The following is an 18,313-nucleotide window of genomic DNA, read 5'->3' as shown; positions in this document are numbered from 1 at the left end:
CCTCTTCCAAAGAGGAAGATCAACCAAAAGAGCAGACCAGGTACCATGTTTCCCTGAAAACCAGACAGGGTTTTATATTTATTTTTCCTCAAGAAGACACCCTAGGGCTTGTTTTCAGGGGATGTGTACTTTTTTTAAGTACGGTGCAACCATCTGCATTGATTCAAACATAGTGAAGTCATCTTCTTCTGGAACATCACTCTATAAACCCCAAATTCCATCCTGAATGTGTTGTGACTCTATTTCCTTTAGAACCACGGACCCCGATCTCTCCTGTGGAGCACTAGAGCTGTCACGGGGCGGAGGAGAAGGGCTGCTCGTGTTCTTTCCCGCTCCGCGACGACACGCACGGGTTGTGCAGATGCTGCGCAGCCACGCCCGTCACTAGGGCTGATTTTCGGGGTGGGGCTTCTACTGTGCACATGCTTAGAAATCCTGCTGGGGCTTGTTTTATGGGTGGGTCCTATTTTCGGGGAAACGCGGTATGTGCTTCACTGGCATTTGACGGCTACAAGTTTGAAACGAACTTGCACACATTTTGTGAAAATGCCAAACCCTCGGAGAGACTCATGCATCCGTCACTCAACTCAGCACCAGCCACTCTCCTAGCAGAGCAAGCAGGTGGCAGAGGCCGTACCTTCCACAGTGGCTCTCTTGGGCTGAATGGTGATGGCTCCTTCTGCGATGTCTTCGTGCTGGTGCAGGGGGTTTATCTTGGACCCCCAGCTGTCGGACCCCACCCAGAGAAAGTGGCCCACCTGGTCCGCTCTTTTGGCTGCCGCCAGGATCTGCCTGTCAAGAGGAACACGAAAAGGTGCATTGACGATCACGAACAGCAACTGAACATGTGCACACTGGCAGTCAATCAAAAGGAAAGCAAGCCATGCCTCCCCCAAAAGTAAATAACCAATTGCAAAAAAAAAAAATAGTTAAACAATTTATATTACTGATATACAAAGAGATGTTGTAGATAAGGAAAACAGTCCAAGCATCTTGAGGGAAATAGACAAAAAAGCATTCAAAGTTGGCAATATACAGGAGAAATATAAATGCTTAATAAACCGGAGAGACACATTTACCTCCGTTAAAAAGGAGAATGTAAATTGGAACAAGCTATCAAATTCACTGATCACGTTGGCCCAACTGTTTGTTTTGTTGTATGAGTTTTGGCTGGACAAACGAGCACTCTCATTCACTGCTGGGGGTATATATCCTTTCTGGAAGCCCATATATTTACAAACCAAAGGTCTTAAATTATTTATTAGAATAAATGGAACTCTATGCTACACATGAAAAATTTACAACCCATGTTTATGAATGGAAATAGTATATACATTACAAGGGTAACAAGGACAAATAAAAGGGAAAAAAAGGATATTTTTATTATTAATGGAATAAAATTAATGATAATAGTTAATATCTCCATTTATTTTCCATGGAAAAGTTAGGGCAATAGTGCTTTTGGAAGAAGAGGGAATGGACGAGAGGTAACTGCATTTACAGCTCAGGAAAAGCCAGGACCAAAGCTCCTTTGATGGGTAAGACCATGGGAGAAGGGGTCTGCCCACCTCTCAGGACTTGGACGTACCAGGAACCCCACAGAGACACAGGGCTAAAAGCAGGAGGATTGGTTGAGGGACTCTATAAAATAGCAAAAGTCCAACTGTCCTTTCTCTTCCAGTTCTGGGAAGGAAATGGAATGGCCATTTCCGAATAATAAAGTCTTAATACTGTGAACACCCAAGTGGTGAAGGACAGTGCGTCAAACATGCGGGTGAGGCCGGGCGCAGTGGCTCAGGCCTGTAATCCTAGCACTCTGGGAGGCCGAGGTGGGAGGATCACTCAAGGTCAGGAGTTCGAAACCAGCCTGAGCAAGAGCAAGATCCCGTCTCTACTATAAATAGAAAGAAATTAATTGGTCAACAAAAATATATAGAAAAAACTAACCGGGCATGGTGGCACATGCCTGTAGTCCCAGCTCCTCGAGAGGCTGAGGCAGGAGGATCGCCTGAGCCCTAGAGTCTGAGGTTGCTGTGAGCAAGGCTGACGCCATGGCACTCACTCTAGCCCAGGCAACAGAGTGAGACTCTGTCTCAAAAAACAAACAAACAAACAAAAAACCTGTGGGTGGCACAGGAAGGAAATGACTAGAAGTCAGTGTATTAGGTATTGAGATGGAAAGACAGTTTAGGAAACTTGAACTTGTGCTCACAGAATGCTGGGAACCAGGGGTATAATGCCCCACGCCGAAAACAGCTTTTCTGGAAAAATATGAACCATCCCAGAAAATAGACCCTGGGTATTGACCTAGAGAGATCCTTTAAGGGAAGGGCTGAACTGATCCCCACTCAAGTCCCTGTTCACAGGGCTTCCTAGGGTCTTATGCAAATGTGAACTGTCAGAAGTCACCCATCATTGGGGAAAATCTCCACTGCAAAATGGAAAAATCAACTAGAAAAAGAAAACTGGTGTGGCGTGTGGAAGAGATACCATGGGAAAAAGAACAAAATAGGAATAACACGTTGAAATGAGAATTACCATGTCTATAATCAAGGACAAGATAATAAGAAAAATGTACCCAAGAAGGAATAGCCCTTCGTTATTAAAAATGTGAAATTAAATTTACTTCAGTGCAGATATAGGAGGAAGTGAAAAAAATGCTCCAGAATGCAAAACAATAGCAAAAAGTTAGAAAATAAGCAAGACATGCTGAGTCATTTTTTTCTCTTATTAAGAATCGATTGGATGCTTGAAGCTCTGACTCGGGGGGGGGGGAGGGGAGGGGTGGGAGACAACACATGTAACCTAAATATTTGTACCCCCATAATATGCTGAAATAAAAAGAAAAAAAGAAAAAAAAGAATCGGTCAGGGAAGACCGGTAGCCAGTTAACATTTGCAGAACAAATGTAAAAAGAAAGTGAAATTAATTTTAGTAAATAATATTTTCTAATAAAGAAAACTTTTTAAAAAACAAAAGTATAAGTTTCCAAATTTAAAAGTTCAACTAGCATAATGATGGAGGGGGGAGGATATTTTAAGCACGTCACACACAAGACGTAAGATCTCTGGAAATAATGAGAATGTTCTAAAAGTTCTTTGAGAGAAAAACAGAAAACATACAGGAAAATAAGCAGCAGAATATCATCAACCTCCCAGGAGCAAAAATAAATAAATAAATAAAGATGATGAGGAGGCAATGACTTCCAAATTTTGAAGGAAAGATGATTTTTTTAACGTAAAAAATTTTAATACCTGACAACACAAAGAATCCCCATGGAAACAGAATTTGCATATTTGGCCGGTAGATCTTATAGATCTTTCCCACCAATATTAGAACATGAAACTCCCTACGAGCTAAGAATCCTATAACTCATTAGTCACCAAAGCTATTTGCTGTAAATTTATGTGCCGGAAATATGTGTTTAAAAATAAATATGAAGCCACATCTTACCATCCCAATTATTAATGAAGGATAGAGGCAGAATAAGGGCATTTCTAGGGGCTAGGTGCAGTGGGTCACACCTGTAATCCTAGTGCTTTGGGAGGCCAAGGCAAGAGGATCATGCAAGACCAGGAGTTCCAGGCCAGCCGGGGCAATACAGTGAGACCCTGTCTCTAAATATCTAAAGAACCAGCTGGGCATGGCGGCATGTGCCTAAGCCCCGCACTTGGGAGGCGGAGACAGCAGGGTCACTGCTGCCCGAGGTCCCGGGGGCCGCAGTGAGCCGCAACCTCGCCACTGCGCCCCAGCCTGGGCAACAGAGCAGAGTCCTGTCTCTTAAAAAAAAATCATAGGCATTAAACACAAAAGTTTTATTTTGTTTATTCTTTTTTTTATTTTTGCATTTTTTGTTTTTCTGTTTTTAAGACAGATCCTTGCTCTATTGCCCAGGCTGGAGAGTAATAGCATCATCATAGCTCACTGTAACCTCCAACTCCTGGGCTCAAGCGATCCTCCTGCCTCAGCCTCCCGAGTAACTGTGACTACAGGTGTGCGCTACCATGCCCGGCTAGTTTTTCTTTCCTTTTGTAGACACAGAGTCTCACTATATTGCTCAGGCTGGTCTTAAACTGCTGGCCTCAGGCGATCCTCTCTCCTCGGCCTCCCAAATTGTTAAGGATTACAATTGTGATCCATCGCACCCTGCCTAATTTACTCTTTTTAAAAAAGTTATTACAAGATATACTCCAGGAAAATAAAGAAATAAACCAAGAATAAAAATCACATAGGATCCAGCAAAAAGGAAAGTAGAGAGAGAAGGAGGGAGGGAGGAAGAGAGGGAGGTAAAAACTCCTAATATGGTAGTGACTGACCCACATTAAAACATAACAATGGAGATTTCAGGAAAGAAATGTTCATGAACAATAATGGAACTCAGATTATTTTGTACATGAACATATGGGAAAAAGTGATAGACCTGTAACATCAATAGGAAAAAATACTAAAGGTAACTACGCAAGTAAAAACACTGTCATATTAACTCCAAAGAAAACCAAAAAGTTTTCCAAAAAATAAATCATGTTATAGAAAAAAATATCTGATACTGTAGTGCAAGATATTTACATAATCATAACAATGTAAACAGCAATTATTATTAAATGAAAACCTAAAATAACAATGTTAATGGGATAGGGAAGACATCAGTGACCTAAATTCTACCTAAGTAGTAGTAGATAATATAAAATTAATAATTTCAAAACTAAAATATATGCACATTATGCAGATAACACTAGAAGAAATAGTAAAAGAATTAAAATAGCTGCCCAAAGAGAACAGAACCAGAGTGTATGGAGGGATAGGTCAGGTGACTAATACTCTGCATCTAAACTGTTTCCATCTTGTTTTGCTTTTTTAAAAAATACATATACTTATTTTCACAAAAATTAGCACAAATATTTATACTCTTAGCCTATAGAGTATAGGTAACGTCTACTAACCCAACCAAAGGAAATGACCAAAAGTGCTATAAAAAAATGTTTATTCACCACTGGAAACAACCTGAATACAATACAACAGGAGAGTGGTTTTTAAAATGACAACACACCCAAAGGATGAAAATATATTTAGCAATTAAAAATACATTTAGATTTCCACAAGGCAATTTTTAAAAATGTAAAGTCAAATTTTAAGAAGAGATTATTCAATTATTCTACAATAAAAACTGGCCAAAAACTGCATGTATATGTGCATATATGCATAAACGTATAGGATGATATTACAGGACAGAAAATGTGGAATAACATACAATTTGTTATTAACTAGGTTGGGGAGAGGCTGATGAAGTTTGAAGAGGATGAAAAAGGTACGAAGAAGCCAAGTAAAACAGGAGGAGAAAGACAAAACTGATAGAAATACAAAAAAAAAGTATGGTTAATTTAATATATTTATGTAAAAGTTTTGGTTTATTTATTAAGATCAGTATGACTAACCATTTAAAATTACTTATGGTATGACAAGGATTAATCTATAACTTGAATTGCAAGAATAAAGGACATATAATATTCTATGTGATCTTGATTCTGTTGGGGAAACTTGTAAAATATGAATTATTGCAAACATTAAACCAGAATTTTATTAGTGGTTATCTCTGAGTGTTAGAATCGCAGGCTTTATAGGAGATTTGTTTTTAAATTATTGTTTGTGATTATTCTCTTTAACCTTTAATTTTTTCTAGAAAATTGGGGGCAAAGTAAAATTTAAGGATTCCTTTTATGAAAGAACAACAATAAAAAAAGCATTTTTCTTTATTTCCCAAGGGATTTACAACGAGTATATTCCTTTTATAATCAGAATAAAGTATTTCAGAAAAAGAATCTGTTCCTGCCTAAAATCTAAATTATCGATACCCATGACTGATTTAGCACTTATCTTAGCTTCCAAATCTAGATGATAATGTCTTCCCACTACAATTCTCTGACAAAGTATTTGAAGTTAATGTTTCAAGAAACCACAAAATTTCTCATCTACAGTATAAATCTTCTGAAGAAAGAAATAACACTGTGGGTTATCAGTATACTTCAGACATCAGTGTGTTTAAGATCATGTTTTGGAAGAAATATACACATTTGGCTTTTATTACTGTGCTTAAGAACTATTATTGGCATCGCTACCATGAATGGAAATATACAATAATATTAAACACACAAATAAAACCCAATGCAAAAAGAATGAGCATTAATTATTGAGTGGATTAGTTATATTTTACATCCAAAATTAAAAATTCACACTACCTGCAGGTCAGGAGTATTATAACTGATCTGTCACCAAAGCTGTTTGCAGTTAATCCTTTTTGAGACTTGTACAACCTATTTACAACTAAACATGAAGCTGTATCTTATCAATGCATTACACATTTAGCAAATGTGTAAAAAAGGTATAAAAAGGATTTATGAGATGATTAAGAAGGGCATTGGTACAGTTTTGTTTTTTTTTTTAAAAAAAAGAAACACTGGAGCAGAAAGATAATAGTAATATTAAGAAAAAAAATTCCATAACTAACTAAAACAACAAAGCAGAAAAGAAAATGTCCTCCCTAAGAGAATTTTGTAAGGAGAGAAATTACACATTTAAAGGATGATCAGAATCAGTTCCCCGGAGAAGAGCACGTTTGAAAAAGACCTTGAATGACAGACACAAGCTCAACAGGAAGAGAAAGAGAAAGACCATGTGGCACAGGTATACCATGGAGCACTATTCTGCTATAAGAAACAACGGTGATCTAGCACCTCTTGTATTTTCCTGGATATAGCTGGAACCCATTCTACTAAGTGAAGCATCCCGAGAATGGAAAAACAAGCACCACATGTACTCACCAGCAAATTGGTATGAACTGATCAACGCCTAAGTGGACATATAGTAAGAGTATTTATCGGGTGTCAGGCAGGTGGGGGGAGGGGTATATACATGCATAATGAGTGTGATGTGCACCAACTAGGGGATGGACATGCTAGCAGCTCTGACTCGAGTGGGGGGCAAGGGCAATGCGCGTAACCTTAACATCTGTAACCCCCGTAACATGCTGAAACACACACACACAAAAAAGAGCAAAGGCCACAGTGGAGGAGAAAGTAGAACACGTCGGAAGGTGAGAGCCATGCATTTTAGGTGCAGAACTGGGTGCATGCTGGTGAGGTCTAAAATGTTAAGGCGAGGAGGCATTTTGAAGCAACGTGAAGTTCAGAAAGAGAAGCTTGTTTTTACATCGTTAAACATGGGGCATTCGACTGTCATGTCGTGCATTCATTCAGTGCCATTTACTGAGTATCTACTATGTCCTGGGCATTGAGATGGTTTATTGAGGACACAAAAAGCAAGGCAAAGGGAGCACCATTCCTGCCTGAAGGATGCTTACAGCCCGGCGAAGGGTCCGCACACTCACTAAACCATCCGGCAACGTAAAAGGATGCCACGGACACAAACCACGGATCGAGCCATCGGGGGAGTTTTCCGAAGCTGCCTTGCTCAGAGAGACCCTGCCTGAGACAGCGGCACTAGACGCTGCTTCGGGATGAAGAAGTGAAAGCACTGTTGCTTTTGCAAAATGCATTTGTGAGGAAATACAGACAGCCCCTCGTACCTGAGTAGACAAAAAAACAGGGCACTTAGAACGAAATAAAACTAGAAAGGTGAGACAAGGCCAGATCACCCTAAAAAAGAGCTCCAAATGGTTTTCATTTTATTGATGGAAGAATTGAGGCCCAAAGAAGCCAGCAAGCAGCAGAGGGAATTTGCCCAGCGTGAGACAGTGTTTATCATCTAAGTAGCAAAAAAAAAAAAAAAGTTCAAGTTCAAGCTTTGTACTAGGACAATAACAGACGTGGGAGCAGTGTGGAGGATACACTAAGGAGGGAAACATCACAGGATTGGGGGGCTGATGACAAGGACAGTGCAAAAATCCAAGCAAGAACTGATAATGACCTGGGCCCTTAAACTTTACATTAATAACATACACTCACCTTCAAAGTCAATGGCATATTATTGTTTTGAATTCTATGATGGAAAAAGATTTAAAACACACCCACAAATAGCTCTTTCCCATTAGAAGTGTAAATTGGCACAAATTCTCTAGGACATGATATTTATATATTTTTAAGAAGGGACACATCTTTGTCTAAGGAGTTTCCTTTCTAGGCATTTGTGAGTACTTACGAGATAAATATATGAAATCTGGTACTTGCATATTATTCTATCCCTGTATTACAGTACTAGTACATATTTATACATTGCATCCTACATTGTAGATTAACATTATATATTTGCATATTTATACGTGTACACAGATTTGTGGAAAAGGAAGTTTATTGCCGTGTTATTTATAATTATGATAGTCTGCAAACAAATTTAAATGTCCATTAATACATGAATTACAGTGCATGCGTAAAATAAAATTCCACGTGGCTATTAAAAAGACTGACTAGATGTATATAGGTCCTGATATTCAGTGACTTTTATGACAAAATGGTAAGTAAAGATAAGCCAAGTGCACAACAGGGGTACATCTAGGATGCGACCATTGGTACAAAAACAAGCGGCACATCCCTGTAACACACACAGACATCTCCAGTAATTACTCGTCACACCTGGAGGAGAACTTGCAAGCTAAGGGATGGGACATAGCTTTTTTTTTTTTTTTTTTTTTACCTTAATTGCTTTTAGAGGTTTATTTACTTATTTTTACTTTTTAATCAGGTATAATTACTGTTTGTTATAAAAGGATAACAAATAAAGATTGTAGACCACATTGGTCTACAATCAGAAAAGCAAGCAGGGGAACCTTTATGTTCTAAACCCATGTCTCAGGCTGGCTTTCTATAGCTTGGCCAAGCATGCCAAGGACTAGGAAAAAAGGAAAGGTCAAGATGACAAGCAGATCTTTAAATCCAAGGAGGATCAAGGTAAGGAAGGAAAAATGGGAAAAAAAAAAAATAGCTGGAGACAAGAGAATACAGGGGTATGACGAGTTTTGTTTTGAACATACTAAGTTTAAGGCACTAGCGACAAAGCCAGAATTGAAAGATACTTTCCTTTTTACATTAAGAGAACAATTCTTTGAATCAAAAGCTGTTCTATTTGGATATATTTTAATAAAACATCTTCAAAAACTGTAGCTTGCTTTTACTCTTTTTCCAAATGATTTAATACTACATTTATTTGCTAAGAGGGAAAACACGTGACGACAACAAGCCGCTACTGTCATGGCTCACTGTAACTAGTGGGGCAAGCACAGAGGAGCCACTGGGTAATTACAGACGCGATCCTATGCTATCATTCTCCCCCTTCTCTGCCAGCAGCCTGACCTTTCCGGCTCCTTAAAGTTGCAACGTGCACATTGAACAAATCCCACCAGTCATCCTTACTTTATATCCTCATCGTTGGCAAAAATCACGATGGCCCTGGAGTTGGGGGTGTCCAGGAGCTGTTTGATAATTCTATCAAAGTCAATGGTCCTGTCTCTGCGCTCCTGGGGGATTCTCACGGACTGGGCAATGCAGAGCCCACCTGTTTGAGAAAAGAAAGCAGAGTGTCAACAAAGTCCCCACAGAGGTACCCAAGGAGCCAGGGCAAGGGGTTGGGCGGGGTAGGGAATTTTGAAGGCTGAGTGCACCCCGCTTCCTGGAAGCAGTGCAGAGTGGGTAGGGTATGACCCGTCATGGTCATGCCAAGCCACCTGCGCGGATGCTTGGACCTAGAACATGTCACCCAGTATGGCACAACTTCCTTCTCTTTATGGTGCCCTCGGGAATGTTTAGTGATGCTCAGGAACAGCAAAGATACTAACTTGGAGGAGGTGCCGTGTTTCCCTGAAAATAAGCCCTACCCATAAAACAAGACCCAGCAGGATGTCTAAGCACGTGCGCAATAGAAGCCCCACCCCGAAAATCAGCCCTAGTGACGGGCGTGGCTGTGCAGCATCTGCACAACCCGTGCGTGTCGCGGAGCGGGAAAGAACACGAGCAGCCCTTCTCATCCGCCCTGTGACAGCTCTAGTGCTCCACAGGAGAGATCGGGGCCAGTGGTTCTAAAGGAAATAGAACCAAAAAAAATTCAGGATGGAATTCGGGGTTTGGAGAGTGATGATGATGTTCCAGAAGACAACGACTTAACTGTATTGGAATAAATGTAGATTGTTGTACTGTTCTTTAAAAAAATAACACATCCCCTGCAAATAAGCCCTAGGGTGTCTACTTGAGGAAAAATAAATATAAGACCCTATCTTATTTTTGGGGAAACACGGTAGGTTTAGGTTGGCAGACAAAGACGGTGTGTTGAAAGGGGTCTTTAACACGAATGCAACATGCTACACTAACCCTGCAATAAGTAAACTACAATAAAGAAACTGGACCAAGAAAAGCTCATGTTTACTCTCTGTGACTTTTCTGGGGTTTGTCTTCCCATATTTTTTTCATTTTTCTCTCCTTTCATACCCATCTTTACTTTTAACGCTCTGCTCCAGTGGGGTGAAATAAAAATGAAGAAAATGGCAACTATTACACATCAGAGTAACAAACTTACTAACCATACACTATGTGTTCAAGACATCGTTAAGTGTTTTATGGGTGTTATTTCATCTCATCCTCATTAAAACCTTATAAAGTACTTAGTGTTACCTATTTTCAATTGGGGAAAAGGAAGATTGAAGAGAAAAATAGATGTGTTTACTCCAGACTTCTCAAAGCCATCATGATATTAATTGACTTTATAAATTTCAAGACTGGGAGATACGCAGTTTACTAAGTAATGGGCCCGATGGGTTCTGACTTCCCCACTTCTTGCTCAGCAGTTGCTCCTGGATCTGGTATTTTGCAAAACACACTTAGAGAAAGGCCAGTACAGATGAAAGGGGTAGAGAGGATACTTGCAGGAAAGATCCCGAAAGTTACCCAAGGGTGGAAGACCTAGGAGAGGAGGAGACAAGTGGAAAACCTTGCCTTATTTGCAATGTGTTCGGGAGACACCTGTAATCAATAAGCTCACACTAGAACAGAGAGAACTGGGCGGATGCTACTAAGCTTCCACAAACAGAAAGATATAAACTGGAATCCAAAACTGAGCCTTCATTGCACTTTAATTCCAATTAGTGTCAGCTCTCTGTAAGTGGCTCTCCACCTTCAGTGTGCATGACTTTGCCTGGCCTCCTTCTCCAAATTACAGAGGTCTAACAAACACTACCCACCAACTTGACCTAACTGACATTTCTAGAACAATCCACACAACAACAGAAGAGCACGTGCTCTTCTCAAGTGCCAATGGGACATGTGTTGCGTGTTGCTGGACTGTTTTGGAAATATTTGGTCAAATGTGTGTTAATTTGGCTGTAATGGCATTTAAAGCAAACAAACAAACAAAAAAAGCTGTGAAAATGGCCTTGGAGCATTATCTTTAGTTACTTGAAGAGTTTCTAGTTTTTTTAAATACAGTTTATGTTAAAATAATTTTTATTAATTTAGAGAAGACAATCAATGTCTGTGAGAAAACGGACTTTCTTTTGGATTTTCTTTTTGTGGTCATTGTGAGTGATTGCTTTCTCCTTTCCTTAGTTTCACATTCTTCCTTTGTTCTAAAACTTAGACTGACATCTAGCTTTGACAATCATAGTATGTTTTATTTTCCTGAGGGGGGAATAACTTATAATGCTGTTTAGTTTTGTACTATTGGTGTGTTGGTGAATTTTTAAACTGTGTGCTAACTGCAATAAATTATATGAACTGAGAAAAAAAAAAAAAAAAAGAATATATTTGGGGCCATAAAACAATAACACATTTAAAAGCATAGAAATCATACAAAGTATGTTCTCAGACCATGTCAGAATGAAAGTAGAAATCAGTAACAGAAAGGTAACAGGAAAAGCTCCAAGCACTTGGAAATTAAACAACACACTGCAGAATAACCCCATGGGCACAGAGCAAGCGCCAGGGTAAATGTAAAAATAGTTTGAACTATTTTAAATGAAACTACAACATATCAAAATTTATAGGTTATAGCTAAAACAGGATTTAGATGAAAACCACAGTGTTATAGGCTTATATTAAAAAAGAAGAAACATCTAAAAAAGAAGAAACCCAAACTTTCACTTTAAGTGAGAGAAAAATGCAGAACAGATACCCCCAAAAAGGAGAAAGAACACAGTAAAAGTTAAAGCAAAATTTCAATGAATTTGAAAACAGAAAAATAATAGAGAAAAACAATGAGATCAAAAGCTGCTTTTTTTTAGCTGGACATGAGAGTGTAGCCCTGTAGTCCAGCTACGCAGGAGGCTGAGATAAGTGGATCACTTGAGCCCTGGAGTTTGAGATCAGCCTGGGCAACATAGTGAGACCCCCATCTCCTCAAAAAGCTGTTTTGAAAAGAAAAAAGCAGATAAAAGATAAAACTGATAAATCTGCAAAGCAGAGTAAGACAAAAAGGGAGAAATAGTGAATGAGCCTATTCAGGAATGAAAGAAGGCTAACACTAATCTCATGGACATTAAAAGATAGTAAGGATATTATGAACAACTTCATGCAAATAAATTCAGCCACCTAAATGAAATGGAAGAATTCCTTAAAAGATACAGAGTATCAAAATAGAATGAAGAATAGATTATCTGAATAGTCCTATATAAATTAAAAACACCAAATTCACATTTTGAAAACTTCCAGAAAAAAAAAAAAAAGATAACAGGCTCACAAGGTTTTAGTGATGATTTCCACCAAGCAGTGATGGAAGAAATAAAACATAATCTACATAATCTTTCAGAAAACAGAAGAAAGGAGAAGTTAGCTCAGGAGATGAATATTACCTGTTACTCAAACAAGACAAAGATGTCACAAAATATCAAAATGACACCCGCACCCAAATGTTTACTGCAGCATAATTCACAATTGCAAATATATGGAATCAATCTAAGTGCCCATCAGTTGATGAGCGGATAAAGAACATGTGAGATAGATGCATAGATGCCATGGAGTACTACTACTCAGTCATAAAAAGGAATAAAGTAATGTCATTTGCAGCAACGTGGATAGAACTGGAGAACATTATCCTAAGTGAAGTATCTCAGGAATGGAAACACAAACGCCACATGTTCCCACCAATAAGGTGGAGCTAAATGATGGGTACACATATGCATAGGGTGATGTAAAGGCCATTGGAGACTAAGGGGGGGAGGTGGGGAGAAGGGTTAGGGATTAAAAACTTACTACCTACCTGGGTGCAATGTACACTATCCTGGAGATGGGCACATAAATGCCTGACTTTAGCATTATGCCATTCATCCATTTAACAAGAATACTTGTACCCTCCTAATATTTTGAAATAAAATATTATTTTAAAAATCTGCAATTGGCACTCAAAACTATAAAAAAATAATAAGAAGGAAGAAGGAATGGGGAGGAATTAGTCTATATGACTCTGAGATTTATTACACAGCCAACAATAATCAAGACTGTGAGGTATTAGTGGAAAGATAGACACACAGATGAATGGAACAGAACAGAGAACCCAGAAATAAACCCCCACACAAAGATGCCCAAATGATTTCTGACCAAGGAGTAAAGGAATTCAAAGGAGAAAAATATATCCTTTCCAAAAAATGAGGCTAGAGTAACTGGACATCTCTAAGCGAAAATGTAAATGTCAATTTAAGTCTCATACTTTATACGAAAATTAACTCAAAAGGAATTATAGACAAATATAAAACTCTTAGAAAAAATGCAAGTGACTCTTTCAGGTTTAGAGTTAGATAAAGAGTTCTTAGACTTGATACCAAAAGCTCGATCAAGAAAAGAAAAATTGATATGTGAGATTTCATCAAAATTTTAAAAACTCTTGCTTAGCAAAAGACCTTGTTAGGAGGAAGGAAAGACAAGCTGAAGAGCGGGAGAAAACACTTGCGAACCTCACATACAACAAAGGAATATTATCTAGATTATATAAAGAGTTCTCAATAACAAAAACTCAATAAAAAATTCAATCAGAAAATGAGTAAAGGACATAAAAAGGAAATTGCACTGAAAAGGATATGTGGATATCAATAAAAAGATTCTCAAAAGCATTATTCATTAAGAGATGCAAATTAAAACCACAATGAAACATCACTAAGTACCTACCAGAATAGTTGAAATAAAAAGTAGTGACAATACCAAACGCTGGCAGAGATGTAGAGAAACCAGATCACTCATACATTGCTGGTGGGAATGTGAAATGGTACAGCTACTCTAAGAAACAGTTGGGCAGTTCTTTAAAAATTAAACACGCAACTATCATGAAGCCCAGGAATTAACTTCTGGATTTTTTTTTTTTTTGAGATGGGGTCTCACTATGTTACCCAGGTCAGCCTCGGATTGCTGGGCTCAGTCTTTTAAGTAACTGGGACTACAGGCATGTGTCACCCTGCCAGCTCTCCTGGATATTTATCTCAGAGAAATGAAGATTTATGTTCATACAAAAACTTGTACATGACTGTTCACAGTAGCATTATTCATAATAGCCCCAAATTAAAAGCAACCTAGACATCCTAGAGTAAATGAACGGTTAAACAAACTCGCACATCCTTATCATGGAAAATTACTAAGCCATAAAAAGGAATGAACTATTGACACACTCAACAACTTGGATTAATCTCTAGAGAATAATGCTGAGTAAAAGCAGCCAATCCCAAAAGGTGATATACTACAGGACTCTATTTATATAATATTCTTGAGATGACATTACCAAACTGGAAAACATTAGTGGCTGCCAAAGTTTAACCATTCATCTTTGCAATTTTTTGATAGAGGCCAATCTCACTGGGGTTAGGTGATATCTCATTGTGGTTTTGATTTGCATTTCTCTAATGATGAGAGATGTTGAGCATTTTTTTTAATATGTTTTTTGGCCATTATTCTGTCTTCTTTTGAAAAGTTTCTGTTCACTTCCATTGCCCATTTATTGATGGGGTTGTTTGATTTTTTTATTGTTGATTCTAATCTTTGGCAAAGCAGACAAAAATATACATTGGGGAAAGGAATCTCTTTTTCAATAAATGGTGCCAGGAAAACTGGACAGCTACATGTAGAAGAATAAAACTGGATCCCTACCTCCCACAAAAATCCACTCAAGATGGATAACAAACTTATACCTGAGGCATGAAACCTTAAGAATTCTAGAAGATGATGTTGGGAAGACCCTTTCAGATATTGGCCTAGGCAAAGAATTTCTGAAGACGACCCCCACAGCAATCACTGCGGCAACAAAAATAAACAAATGTGATCTGATCAAATTCTAAAGCTTTTGCATAGCCAGGGAAATTATCATTAGAGTGCATAGACAGCCTACAGAATGGGAGAAAATATTTGCTCTCTACACATCCGATAAAGGTCCGATAACAAGAATCTATCTAGAACTTAAAAGAATCAACAAGAAAAAAAAATCAAACAACCCCAAATGCAAATCAAAACCACAATGAGATATCACCTAACCCCACCGAGATTGGCCTCTATCAAAAAATTCCCAAACAACAAGTGCTGGCGAGGATCTAGAGAGACAGGAACACTCTTACATGGCTGGTGGGACTGCAAACTGGTGCAACCTTTGGGGAAAAGAATTTGGAGATACCTCAAAGGGCTAAAAATAGAAATACCATTTGATCCAGCAATAGCACTAATAGGCATCTACCCCAAATAGCAAAATACATTCTATAATAAAGACATCTGCACCCGAATGTTTATGGCAGCACAATTCACCATAGCAAGGACTTGGAAACAACCCAAGTGCCTGTCGATTCATGAGTGGATTATTAAAATTTGGTATATGTTTACAATGGAATATTACTCAATTTTAAGAAACGACAGTGAGCTATCATTGCTTATATTTTCCAGGATTGAGCTTGAGCCCATTATCCAAAGTGAGGTGACACAAGATTGGATAAATGGGCTCCACATGTACTCGCCATCAAATTGGTACTGACTGATTAACACTATGGTGCTCAAATGGTGGTATATTCTTCAGGGATTAGGGGGTTGGGGGGTGAGTAAACTCACAACTGAGGGACGCTGTGGGCATTGTGGAGGGTTAGGGGGAGAGGCAAAGATATAAAATGTAACCAAAATGTCTGTACTCTCATAATTTCCTGAAATAAAAAAGAAAAAAATAGTTTAAAGGAAACTTGAAATGGTAGGAAACAATTTATCTGTTTTTATTATCATAGAACCATCTGTATGTAAAATAAACTGAAAACTTGTAAATTATCTTAAATATATATATATTAACAAAACAAATCCAGCAATATAAAAAAATAATACATGATCAAGTGGGTTTCATCCAAAGAATACAAGGCTGACTCATTATTTGAAAATCAGTCATTGTAATTGCCATATTGTCAAATAAGAAAAAATAGGATAACCTCAATACATGCAGAAAAAGCACTTAATGAAATTCAATATATATTTATGATAAAAATGATAAACTCAGTAAACTAAAATTAGAAGAGTGTTTAGCCTAATAGGCATCTACAAAAAACCTACAGCTATTATCATACCTAATAGTATCAACATTGGACTGAAGTCCTCCCCAAAAAGAGGAAAGAAAAAGAAACAAAAGGCATACATGGGTTGCAAAGGAAAAAATAAAACCAGCTCTATTTGCAGATGACATGATTGATTTCCACACCCCCAAACAAAAACTACTAAAAATCTCCTATAGTAAGTGACGTAAGCAAGGTTGCAGGATATGAACTCAATATGCAAAAGTCAATCATTTCTCAGCAAGAAACTGTTGGAATTTTTAGTTAAAAACGATGCCATTAACAAGACCACCAGAAAAGTAGTGTTTATTTTTTAATTTTTTATTTTTTTTATTTTTTTTTGAGACACAGTCTCACTTTGTTGCCCAGGCTACAGTGAGTGCCGTGGTGTCAGCCTAGCTCACAGCAACCTCAGACTCCTGGGCTCAAGCGATCCTCCTGCCTCAGCCTCCCGAGTAGCTGGGACTACAGACATGCGCCACCATGCCCAGCTAATTTTTTATATATATATTAGTTGGCCAATTAATTTCTTTCTATTTATAGTAGAGATGGGCTCTCGCTCTTGCTCAGGCTGGCCTTGAACTCCTGACCTCCCAAGTGATCCTCCTGCCTCAGACTCCCGAGTAGCTCGGACTACAGGCATGCACCACCATGCCTGGCTAATTTTTTATATATATATTAGTTGGCAAATTAATTTCTTTCTATTTATAGTAGAGATGGGGTCTCGCTCTTGCTCAGGCTGGTTTCGAACTCCTGACCTCGAGCAATCCGCCTACCTCGGCCTCCCAGAGTGCTAGGATTACAGGCGTGAGCCACCGCGCCCAGCCCAGAAAAGTAGTGTTTATGTAACAAAATGTGTGTTAAAAACTATGAAACATGGCTAAAAGGAATTTTTAAAAATCCAAATAAGTTTTCCCCAATTTTATCAACACAAGCTAAATCAAAATCTCAGCAAGCTTTTTTGTTGTTGTTGTTGATTTCAACAGCTAACTCTAGTGTTTATATAGGTAAAGGAAACAGAATCATCAAAACAATTCTGAAAACTCACTAAATTGGGATAGGAGACTCACACTACACAAGTTTCAGCTACAGGAATCAACATGATATAATACTGGTACAAAGTACAGACACTTAGACCAAGGGAACAAAATAAAAGCCCAGAAATAGACCAACACAAATACAATCACCTGATTGTTGGCAAAGGTGCTGATGCAACCAAAGGAGAAAGGGTAGTTTTTTCAATAAATGATGCTGAAAATTGGATATCCATATGCAGAATAAATCTGACTTGTACCTTACACAAACATTAACTCTAAATGGATGAAGACCTAAGTATAAAATATAATGCTAGAAAACTTTTAGAACAAACGGGAAATCTGTATCAGCTTTGCTTTGGGAATGAGTTTTTGGATGCCACATTAAAAGCACAATTCATACAGGGGAAAGAAAACCTGATACATTGCACTTTTTGAAAACGTAAAACTCTTGTTCTGTTAAAGACACCACCCCATAATACGCTGAAATAAAAAAAAAAGAAAAAGAAAGTAATCTGCACAATGTTCAATGCTGCATTCTATAAATAGAGTTAAAAGCCAAAGAAAAATAAAACTTTATTTTGTTATAAAAAAAAAGAAAGAAAGAAAATGAAAACACAAGCCAGAATCTCGGATAAAACCACATATTCGAAAAAAGACCGCATTGCAAATTCATAAGCAATGCTTAAACTCGGCAATTAGAAAAAGCGAACAAACGAAAAAAAGAGAATTCACGCTTACACAGAGAGCTGGTCAGGCACACAGCTCTGGTCCCGGCTCCCAGAGCCCGACTCGA

At 38.2% G+C, this 18,313-nt stretch overlaps 1 protein-coding gene across 7 annotated transcripts in view; it reads right to left on the bottom strand.

Moving 5' to 3' along the window:
• Positions 1-18,313, bottom strand: part of GRM7 (glutamate metabotropic receptor 7) — a 794,973-nt gene that overhangs the window by 372,913 nt on the left and 403,747 nt on the right. For all 7 annotated transcript variants that reach the window (XR_012915318.1, XR_001153146.2, XR_012915319.1 and 4 more), the window contains exons 3-4: positions 9,360-9,501; positions 638-792 (exon numbers count right to left, since the gene is read on the bottom strand). Coding sequence is in view for 3 of the 7 variants with exons in the window: in XM_012761143.2 (XP_012616597.1) it covers positions 638-792; positions 9,360-9,501 (297 nt within the window). In the remaining 4 variants the exon portion in view is untranslated. The remainder of the gene's footprint in view (positions 1-637; positions 793-9,359; positions 9,502-18,313) is intronic.

The sequence above is a fragment of the Microcebus murinus genome, chromosome 28 (genome assembly GCF_040939455.1).
Source record: "Microcebus murinus isolate Inina chromosome 28, M.murinus_Inina_mat1.0, whole genome shotgun sequence".
Lineage (NCBI taxonomy): Eukaryota > Metazoa > Chordata > Mammalia > Primates > Cheirogaleidae > Microcebus > Microcebus murinus.
The sequence above is the reverse complement of the archived record's forward strand: the minus strand, read 5'-3'. Positions and strand labels throughout refer to the sequence as shown.